The 10,840-nt window shown below is 36.0% G+C and overlaps 3 protein-coding genes across 3 annotated transcripts; 1 reads left to right on the forward strand and 2 right to left on the reverse strand.

Moving 5' to 3' along the window:
• The first annotated feature begins 203 nt into the window (after window positions 1-203).
• Window positions 204-1,558, forward strand: LOC120083162 (uncharacterized). Its single transcript, XM_039038767.2, has 2 exons — window positions 204-1,067; window positions 1,170-1,558. The coding sequence occupies exons 1-2, from the start codon at window positions 384-386 to the stop codon at window positions 1,323-1,325; spliced, it is 840 nt and encodes a 279-aa protein (XP_038894695.1). The 5' UTR covers window positions 204-383; the 3' UTR covers window positions 1,326-1,558.
• Window positions 1,411-5,129, reverse strand: LOC120083161 (putative myosin-binding protein 5). The gene is made up of 5 exons (XM_090316607.1): window positions 4,364-5,129; window positions 3,292-4,272; window positions 3,036-3,220; window positions 2,860-2,957; window positions 1,411-2,758 (listed from the first exon to the last, which is right to left on the reverse strand). The coding sequence occupies exons 1-3, from the start codon at window positions 5,127-5,129 to the stop codon at window positions 3,048-3,050; spliced, it is 1,920 nt and encodes a 639-aa protein (XP_090172733.1). The 3' UTR covers window positions 1,411-2,758; window positions 2,860-2,957; window positions 3,036-3,047.
• Window positions 5,130-6,405: 1,276 nt separating this feature from the next.
• Window positions 6,406-10,510, reverse strand: LOC120082647 (Pre-mRNA cleavage complex II protein family). Its single transcript, XM_039037901.2, has 10 exons — window positions 10,138-10,510; window positions 9,264-9,488; window positions 9,035-9,132; window positions 8,878-8,911; window positions 8,452-8,621; window positions 8,152-8,338; window positions 7,582-7,762; window positions 7,306-7,405; window positions 7,043-7,170; window positions 6,406-6,728 (listed from the first exon to the last, which is right to left on the reverse strand). The coding sequence occupies exons 2-10, from the start codon at window positions 9,449-9,451 to the stop codon at window positions 6,675-6,677; spliced, it is 1,140 nt and encodes a 379-aa protein (XP_038893829.1). The 5' UTR covers window positions 9,452-9,488; window positions 10,138-10,510; the 3' UTR covers window positions 6,406-6,674.
• Between the last annotated feature and the right edge of the window lie 330 nt (window positions 10,511-10,840).

The following is a 10,840-nucleotide window of genomic DNA, read 5'->3' on the forward strand; positions in this document are numbered from 1 at the left end:
ACCAGCTTGTTCAAGTTTCAACGACTTTAATTTTTAAAATTCAAAATTTCAAAACTCTACTTTAATACGAGACAAGGGTTAGTTTTTATTATTATTATTATTATTTTTAAAAATCTGGTCTAAAAAGCAAAAGGCAGAAATAAAAAATCCAGTCAAACACGTCAGTCATCTAACAAACGTCACAGACCTCTCCTCGGCGTCCACGTCAAGCGCACGTTAGAACACAGCACAAAATTTCACTGTTCATTCACACAACAACACACAAACACACACACACAAGTCCCCATCAAGAAAATGGCTTCCCATCTCTCTAAAGCACAAATCCCCATTTTCTTCGTCAAACATTTCTCTCTTCTCTTTTCCATTTCTCTCACAGACCTTCAATGGCGAAACCCACAAACCAGCTTCGGATTTTAGCACCTCCTGATCATGATTCTCCTCCCCTTAAACCCCCTTTCAGAGCTCCTTCCTCTGCTTTCATGGCTAACAATCACTCCACACCTTCAAAGCTTGATTCCGCCATAGCTGCTGCTCCTAATCCGTCTCCCTTATCCAGCCACATCCCATTTTCCACACAGAAAACTGGGTTTTCATCTCAAAGATCAATGAATTTGAACCCACCTCCAGCTCTGTCCGTTTCTTCTATGGTGAAATCAAAACCCCATCTCCAAAAAAGTGCTTCTGGCGGGGATGAGAAATTGAGTAAGGTGTGTAAAGAGTTGGGTAGGAAGAAGTTTTTTTATGAGAAGAAGGAAACTAATGATGGGGTTGATGATAAGAGAGGTCTCTGTCTTGTGGTGAAGGAGAAGGAATTGAAAGAGCCTCAAAAAGGGCATGATCTTGTCAGTTTGAAACCAACAGTTTCTTTACTTCGAAAGGGTGGGAGAAGGAGATCCTTTGCTGGTTCACAAGTTGAATTGAGTGATATTTTAGCCAAAAATGGTGTCAAAGTGGTTTCTGTTGATATGCAACCAGCTATGCAGATTCATGCTGTGGATTGTGCAAGAAAGGCTCATGATAGTATGGAGAAGTTCACTTCCAAGACTCTTGCTTTATCTCTCAAGAGGGTAATTAGTTTAAGGGTTATTTATACAATCTGTGCAAGTTTTTGGAATGAATTAGCTAATAATTTCTCTTGTTTGCTTGCTTGCTTGCTTTTGGGTTTGCAGGAATTTGATGGGGTGTATGGTCCGGCTTGGCACTGCATCATAGGAACAAGTTTTGGGTCTTTTGTGACTCATTCAGTTGGTGGTTTCTTATATTTCTCAATGGACCAAAAGCTGTATATTCTATTGTTCAAAACTTCCGTACAAAGAGCTGATTGAAATTGAAGTAGATGTCCAAAACACAGCTGGGAAATCCAATAAATTTGGCATATTAGAGTTTAAGAAAGGTAAAAGAGACCGTCCATCCGAATACTTGTACATTGATTATGATAAGAAACACACCAACAATACAAAATATGTTTTTAGAGATCTCTTACAAGCTGTTTACTGAACGATTTTATTGAAATTATTGAGGTTTAGTGATAGAATAACCCTTACTTTTACAGCTCAAAGACTCAATTCTCTACATATTCTTTTCCAATTTCACTAATCTTCCTGTTCAGATTGCATATACACAATTCCTCCGTTCCCTGCAAAGATTGCAGACAACCATTTCATTGAATGAAACATCTTCAAGTTCATGTCAGCGATCTTAGTCTAATATGTTTTTCACTCAAATGATCTGTGATTCATCATTGGCAAAGGACGTTTAACAAGATTATGCATTTTATCTTCTTGATCTGAGAATTTTTTACAATGTAGCATGTTAGGTCTGGACAATTGGAAAGGACAAGGAGAGAGGTCTTTAACCCCACACTCCTTTTTTCCAACTTTCTATGTTATAAAGTTTTTTTCTTCAGCTGGTCATATGAGTTATTACTTTGCTGAAAATGATAGTGGGCAGGCCCACAGCTTTTATGTTTGATATTGGATGCATATTCTTCTTTGACCAATACATGTGCATTCTTATTTAGAGCTCCTTATTTTGAAGATTGGACTATTGATTTTTGGCTATTTCTGGAAGTTGGAAAAAAGTACCTCTTAGTTTTGCATTGTTATTTAATTTGGTGGGAGGTTGGGACCCTTGGGTTGGTTGTGTCCCTAATCAATATTTGGTTTCTTTTATTCAAAATATGATGGCCAAGGACAAAAGTGACTAAGCATTGTTAGTTGAAATTTCTTCTTGCTAGAACAATTAATGACAAAGGAAACGATATCTATCTGCATTAAAAAAGATTGGCCTCTTCCCCCTCCAAGTTTCCAATTAATAAATGGGATGATACCAATCAAAAATTCCTTGCACATTGCTGTCACTTCAATAAACTCGAAAAGACATTTAGGGGAGGGGATTATGAGTTTAAAAAAAGAAAAAAAAATCTTGCATCATACAACACTAACATTTGTCCCATTGTAAATGGAATGAAAGCTAACCAAACGCCTTGCCTTTCTGGTTACCCTTGAGGTTCTATCATTGATCCAGCTATGCCCTCAAAAAGAAGGAATACTGGCCTTTTTCTTTCCCTTGTTCTTTGGCTTTTTGATGTGTAAATCCAAAAGCATTTTCTTGAACACCATTTCCACTCTTCTGAATTTGATGGGTCATCATGAGAGAAACAAACAAACAAAAAGAAAAAAAGAAAAAAGGAAAAAAGGAAAAAAGAAAGGCCTTCTACACCCATCTCTGACAGCCAAGTATTTTTTTAGCTCTGTACCTGAAAATTGAAAATTAAAAGTCATTGTACCCTGAGTTTGTTGAGCTTTCAAAAGCATTAGGGAAAACAACTGAAGAAAAAATGGAAAACTAGTCTCTTACTGCTATGGAAGAAGTTAGCAGCTACAGTGCTTCACGAAGCTTTATATCTGTATTCAGCATGTCATACAACACTATGTACATCCTAGAAAGAAAAGAAACTGCAACGAAAAAAAACATCCACCTAAAAATCAAGCTCTCTGTAGTTGAAACCTAACTATAATAACTGAGTAATTTACCAATATGGGAAGTTAAGAATCACTGTTCTCGTCAACAAGGTTTTGAAGTTTGCCTAATTTGTGAGAAATATCAGCTAAAATTACTTTTCCTTCATGCTTGGAGAATTCACCATCTGCTTCGAGTGCTCTCACGATCTCGTTAAGATGAGAGAGCTGTTGGGTCAGTGCAGAAGTTCTTCCCTTTCCTGCCATTTTAGAAACAGAAATCAAACTTCTCCTAGAAAGTTTCATGTCCATTGTTGATATAACACAATACCTGTATCTTCATCTACTTGATTGACACTGCCAGAGCTTGATTGCAGGGAAGAAACTGCACCATCTGAGGATAAGTTTTTCTTCTTTGCCTTTTTCAAGCGGCCTAGAAGATATGTTTTTTCTCCTTTAAAGTTTGTCAGTGGTTCAGTTTGGTCCTCTCCTTCAGCCTTCCCTAGGGAGAATGGCAAAGCTATCTCATGATTGTTTGTACTTTCTTCTTTGCTATTCCCTCCTGCAATCTTCAACGGGGATGGTATACTCGTCACGTCAAAATTGTTAAAATTTTCCCTGCTGTTTTCTCTCCCGGTGAAACTAAAAGGTGTACTACATTCAGATTTCTCATCGGAAGATAAACAGGATTGTGACTTGAATTCTTGGTAATCTTCATCAGATATCTCATCTTCAGACATCTTAAGACAACCTTCTTCAAGATATCCGTATTTTTCCCTGTAGGCGTCAAGTTCAGCTTCCAAGACCTTGATTTCTTCCTCTCTCTTAGCAAGCAAATCATTTGTAGCTTGTAAGGCTTCCTGATCATACTCTGCCTGTTCTTCCATCATTCTTTGGTACTGTAAAGCTTCCATCTGAACTGCCGCCTTTTCGGCTTGTAAGCGAGTAATCATGGCCATTGCATTGTTCGCTGCCACGGCCGAAGCGCTTCTTTCTTCATCCAGTTCCATATACAACTCCATGAGTGATTTTCGATCTATCCGAACTTGTCTTTTCAAGCAATTCAAAATGGAATCATTGTCTCCTGGCCCCATCATATCTGCTTCACAAGTCTCCGCTGATGGTTCTGTTCTTTCAAGTGGTGATTTTCTAGAGATCCTAATAGCCCACCTGGGACTGTTATTAGCAGAATCTGTAAGTGGAATACCAAAAAATTTGTTTCCTTTACCAAAGACGGGGGTCCTTGAACTTTCATGCACATCCTCTGGTTCAGGTAACAATGGCACTTTAACAGCTTTCATATCCTCCTTAACTGCACACCCATCAAATCCAGATACTAAAATTATTCACAGACAAACCAAATGAAAGGATGTTGTAGAGAAAGAAAGAAAAATTGGACTTACATTGATGAGCATCAAGATTTCTTCCATGTAAACCTTCGTCATCTTCAACAAACTCCGATTCACTATCTGACAACAATTTGAGTTCGGTATAACGAATGTGCGGCAATTCCAAGCTAGTTTTATCGTCGTGTCTGAAAGCGGGCGTAAACGAAGCTCGTGGTGAAGGAGCAGGAGCTTGTGAAAAGGTACTCCCATTTTTCCCTTTTGAATTGGAGGATTTAACTTTTAATGGCTCCCCACAACATGAACAACAATAATTACCACCAACCCCTTTCTCCATTTGCAGGCCTTCATCTTTCTTCCCCACAGGAGGCAAGCTCACAACTTGACGATTATCATCCTCAACAAAACATTCAAGATCCTTATGCAATATTCCAACGAGCGATTTGTAGGTATTACAATCGGATTCCTTTTCGGTCGCGAAAGAGAGAAGACAAACCTCACACATCTTCCGAATGTCGGAGAGTTTCTTGTGGTTATGACAATATGCAAGAGATGAAATATCCTTCTTGTGTCCTTCACATATGGAATTGTTGTAATAGAAATCTGCATTTTTGTTAACTAAAATATGGTCGATTCTCGTGCAGAACAAACAAGGAACTCGCAATTCGAAGAACTTGGCGAATTCGTTGGCCAAAAATGCAACAAACCCATCAATGAAAAGCAAAATTATGAGAACCCATTCAAGAACTGCACACACTACAAAATGTGGAAACTTTCCCAGCTCTTGTTCTACAAAACGGGTGAATGAACGTTTCGTCGCCATTTTCTTTCCCTTTCTAGTTTCTTTTCCCCAAAAAAAATTTAAAAAAAAAAAAAAAGAAAAAAAAAATTCTAACCCAACCCCTGTTTTGGAATAAGGAAAGTTAAAGAAAAAGGAATGATTTTTTTTTTCTAAAAAAATTCTGGAATTGTTTTATGAAGATGAAAAGATCATGACCTTGGTGGGATGGACCAGACCTAGATCATGATCTTTTTTTTTTTTTTTTGGTTCTTTTTTTCTTTTTCTTTTTTCTTTTTCCCTTCCCCCGTCTTGTTTGTGTTCCCGAAGAAAGGCGACAAAGCAAGAGGTTATGAGGTAAATTAGGGGAATGAGACTTATTAGGATTTATTTGCGATATTTTAGGAGGCAATTGAGGTTGTCTTTGATGACCATTTACCTGAAATAACGGTCATTCCTCCACTTCCCAACCAACCAACTTGGAAACATCATATCATCTCAGATTACAATTTTGACCACTTTTCCATTTATCTTTTTAAAAATAAAATTATAATATTTACTACATCCTTTGAATGGAAAGATGATCTGTATAATATGAGTGATTAAACTTAATTTAAAAATTAATCAAGACATGGTTCACATTATAATGTGGTTAGTTTGACATAACTAGATAGTATAATTCTTGTACTAAAGAATAAAAAATCCAATTCTTCTCAAATTTTATTGATATTCAAGTGTCTATGCAATAACATAAATGAAAATAAATGTTAATATAAACATAGCTTTACTCATTTCTTTGATGCAGAAGGTTTAAAGTCTCATACTCTACATTTATTTATCTCAAAAAAAAAACATAAATATATGTATATAAACGGAAATAAATAAGAGTAATTATAGACCACTATAATTTCTACTTAATTCTTTGTTATATTGTTCGATTTTTTTAATATGTAAGATAACCAAGAATAATTAAAAGCTCAACTAACTAAATTTAAATGAACTGTTCATTTAATAAAGGAATTTTCATTTTGAGCAAATTACAAAATTATGGAGTCAAAATTTGCTAGTGGGGCCAACAGAGAATCGTAATTCCCAACAGTCATTTTATTAAGGATTATCATTGTCAAAATTTGCCAACACCTCAAACGCTACAAGTTCTTCGTCACTTTCTTAAGGATTATAATTGTCATAAATTTATAAATAGTTGTGGTAAATGGATAATTATTTTAAATCGGATTGACCATTTAGTAGAGAATCGTAATTCCCAATAGTCATTTTGTTGAAGTATTATATTGGAAACTTTAACTTGCAAGCATATAAATAAATAAAACAAATCTCTCCTTTGAATTGCACTGAATGACAACTTCGAATACAAAATTCACAAGTCTAAATAAGCAAAAATGGGAGATTACTGTCCCACATATTTTGATAAATATATTTACAGAGTAAACTGTATAACAAATGAGCCTAATACTTCTGCCAAAATGAGCATAGCTCAAATGGTAATTGGCATGACCTTCCTCCTAGAAGTCAAGAGTTCGATCTTCTATCCGCACAATTGTACTAAAACTTTCAATATCTGTACAGGCTCTAGCTCGTGGATAGAATGTTTGCAAACATGTACGGAGACATGCATCCCTTAACCTGGAACAAAATTGCACAGAAAGGAAAGAATTAAAACTTAAAACAACAAATTAACACCATCATTGGCCAAACGAAAACAATTCTGGGGATAAAAAGTTTTCTTTCACTTCTAGCATCATAGTCTAGTCTCCACATTTAGGCCGGTCTAGAATGACTTTCGTGTTTAAAAAATGTTTCCAAGTGCAGAAACAAAGTGTTTTTGAGCAGTTCGAAAAACTCTCCATTATGAGCCGGATGGGGGGCTAAAAGCAAAAGAATGACACCATCTAATAGTAGACATGAAAAATTATGTAACTCTCAAAAGGATCTATTACCTGCAGCAAACAACAAGGAATTTGAATAAAACCCTGCAAAAGAAGGTCAACTTTTTCCAAAGTGCCATGGGGGACAGGTGTGATAACATATAGCAGACCTTTAAGTGTATCAATGCCTCTAACAATTCCTGTTCCACAAGATATTAGTTAGAGCATTAAACTAAACTAAACTATACATGGTGTTCTTAGGAAATGACTTTAAGGCCTAAAACAAGCAGATAACTCAAAAATAAGGATGACACAATGTAATAGACGTAACGTACCAAGACCAACACACCATGGTGGATTTTCAGAGTGTTTGGAGCATATAGCCAAGCCAACGATTGTTGCATTCAGACTATAGAAGATCTGATCACCTGGGACCTAAGTAGATAAATGAAGAGAAAATAAATACAGATACGTTGCAGGGCTGATGGTTTGGTAAGAGAGGTGCAACATCTAAATTAGTGATAGATATTGCTGATGTGTTGAAACTCAATGGTAGGAAGATTGAAAGGGAAAAAGATAGAAAATTGGTGAGTTATGATTTTTGCACCAACCTGACAGTGCAAGTGTCTAATCTTAATGCTTGATATTGGAACTTGGTAAGGAGGGTGAGATGCCAGTGCATTTGCAAGCTCTTTAATTGTGGTAATATTGCAATCTCCGGCGAAGCACCGTCTAAAATAAGCCATTAAACGCAAATCGCGCATAAGACTTGCATCCTTTTGCACTAGTATCCTAACATCATGAAGGAAGAGATGGAAGAAATATTATACTTTCAAGTACATTGTCTGAAACCAAATGTCTTTGTGAAAGAACACAAGTTTAAGTGCAACAACATGACAATAACTTTATGACTTTGTTCAAGATAATTTAAGCAACAGCCAACCACAAATACAATAGAAAATACAATCAGTAGTTACTAAAAGAATGGATGTGAGAATATAAAAGTGGTAATAAAAGTAACACCACCAACACTATTGAAAGCCATTCAGTGAAAAGAGATCCCAGACGGGATAGAAGGAGATATTAAGACATCAGAGAATCACAATGGGGATGAATATGGAAACCAACAATTAAACTGCATAAATATATTCTTTTGAGATTAAGGATTGCAAGAAACTTACGATCTATTAAAAGCATCTTGCCGAGCAGAATGTATTTCTATTAGATTGGTCGTCCCACAATCTTCTTCCTCTTCTAGCCAAAATTCCCCAGCGGGGAGGTTCTTACTCTCAGCAGATATATTTATTTTGACCACATGTGATGGAGCAATGTATTTCAACATATCTACCAATATCTCATAACCAATACCTGGGGAACAGGGTCAACATCAATATGTAGTTTGACCAAGACATCTTTCCAAAGAAATTAAAGCAGGAAAAGTACTTTTTAAGCCATATATAGAACTCAAAAGAGTAGGATACCTTTCACCCAGCCCGGTGTATTTACAATAAGAGGTAATCCAATCTTTGCAAGTTCTTCAGTCTTGTTAAACGAATGATACTCTTTGTGGTAATGGTCGTACAAAGTATTTGCATAACTTAAGTATGCTGTTGGATCTCTTTTTGAGGAATTATCGCCAAAGAAAAAACATCTAAGAGAAGAATAAAAAGAAACACAGTGAGAAAATAGAATTCTTCACCACTTAAGAAAATAGTAAAGGGACGTATGATATAGTAAAATCATCCTTGGTTAAAAATTTAAAGTACATTTTTACTTCAATTTCCGCAGATCCTCAACACAGCACACAGATCATATAGTCCAGGTACGGGCATTCACTAACAGAGATTAAAAGCCAACTTTAAAAGAACGGATACTTGTTTAAAAAAATTGGACTCAACATAATTTACCTTTCTGGCGTCTTTAGACATGGAGTCGACAAATCTGATTTAAAAAATAAGAAGAAAAAATTACTTCAGGTGAGGGAGATTATGATTGGGAAAAAAATTTATTGACTTTCAGTACACGAGAATTTATCAACACAGCAAAGGTCTATAACAAACTTACCCGGGGTTACTCTGTCAACCACAGTGAGGGACAGAAAACCTGGTGGAGTGAACTCGGGCTGTCCAACATCTGAATCCAGGTAAACCACTTTTTTATGCCTGCAAACAAAAATAAAAGAAAACATATTGTGAAAAACATGGCAACTTTGGGAAACAGAGAGGTACCCAAGCAACACATCTACAGTCTTAAATTTTGAAATCATCTATCCTTGAAAGAAGAATAAGATCACCTTTGAAGGAAGACATTGAGAAGGTGGCGTGAGAAAGTACTTTTGCCACAGTTTTTGGCACCACAGATGAGAACAACAGGAGGCGGTGAAGTGGGAGAATCAAAAACTATGGACTCTGCAGCCTCAGACCATTCTTCGGGTATGAAAATATTGGGAGATGAATTTTCAAATTCTAAAAGAGAAGACATGGATGGGGTTTATTGAGTCCACTTGAATCTCTAGCAACTGTAAACAAATTCATCAATTCAGTCTACACACATATATGTACTTGATCAAAAAGTTGGACTCCTGGCCCATTATCATTATATAAGTTTCAGTTTCTCAATTTTGGAGAAGTAGAGTAAAGTATTATCATCAATAAATATAATGAGATGAATTGAAAAGACAAACATGTAGAAGTTATTAAACAACATTTCAATCACTTCACTGCCTTAAACTACTGTTTGGAATCCCTGGATTTGGAAAATCATTCCACTTGTTTGGATGAAAAACAAATAATAAATGAATTTGAAATCAGTTCTAATGTGGAAAATCATTCTATTTTGTTTGTCCATTGTATTTTGCTTTTTTTTTTTAACCAGTAACAACAATTTCTATCTTTTCAAATACATCTTTCAACTTCCTTTTAGAGTCAACTAAACTATATGCGAGCTCTCTTTTGCATTGTTCATCTTCTTAATATTTTTCTCTTTATTTATTGATTTCGATAAGAATAATATGTTTCAATCTGTTTTTTAGCTTTATGTTTCCATTTAGACTGGTTGAACATTGGTTGTATAAGAATTTTTTTTTTTAAAAAAAAAAAAAAAAAACTCTCCGGGGGTGAACCGATTAAACCAGCGAAACAAAATAGAAAATCAGTAAAAATAAAAACCTTAGGAATCTGAAAAATGAGCAGCGGCAACGCTATCTCACAAACGCCGCGGGATAGGGGCAGAACTACAAGCAATTTGGATCGCTCGAAGAGGCGAGAGAGAGTGAGAGGGAGAACGCGGTGCGGGGGCAATTTCGTCGGAAGACTGAGACTGCGGCATGCGCGGAGAAGGGTGCAGTGGCTGGCAATAGGAGGGAGGAGGTGGTTGAAGGTGACGGTGGCAACAGGCCAAGGCTACTGGCGGTGGAGCTTCGAAATATTGGACGGCGAACTGGAGACAGAAGCCAATAAGCTGAATATTGAACGCTAAAGAATACTGTTATTGTGGGGTGGGGTGGCTGAGGGTTTTGATCTTTTTTAGAAAGATATATATTTTTTCTAACTTTTTCACTTTTTGGGTTTTGATTGGGCTTGAGGGGCTGGGCGGCTGGGCTTATTAAATTAAAGGGGCAACTAGAAGAATAACCGATTTTAACTTTTTATTTTTACAAATAGTAAATCAACGTTTCATTCCTAAAAATAGTAAAATAAATTAAAAATAAAATATAATGAATTTTTAAAAGTCTAAACTATCCTCGACTATACAAATGAAATTGCAAATGACTTATTAAAAAATATTCATAATTACATTATAATTAAAACAAACATATAGACTATCGATTAGGCAGATTCTAGCATTGCACCGACCTCTTTTCCAACCAAC

Source organism: Benincasa hispida, chromosome 8 (assembly GCF_027475165.1).
Source record: "Benincasa hispida cultivar pf3 chromosome 8, pf3_genome.v1.1, whole genome shotgun sequence".
Lineage (NCBI taxonomy): Eukaryota > Viridiplantae > Streptophyta > Magnoliopsida > Cucurbitales > Cucurbitaceae > Benincasa > Benincasa hispida.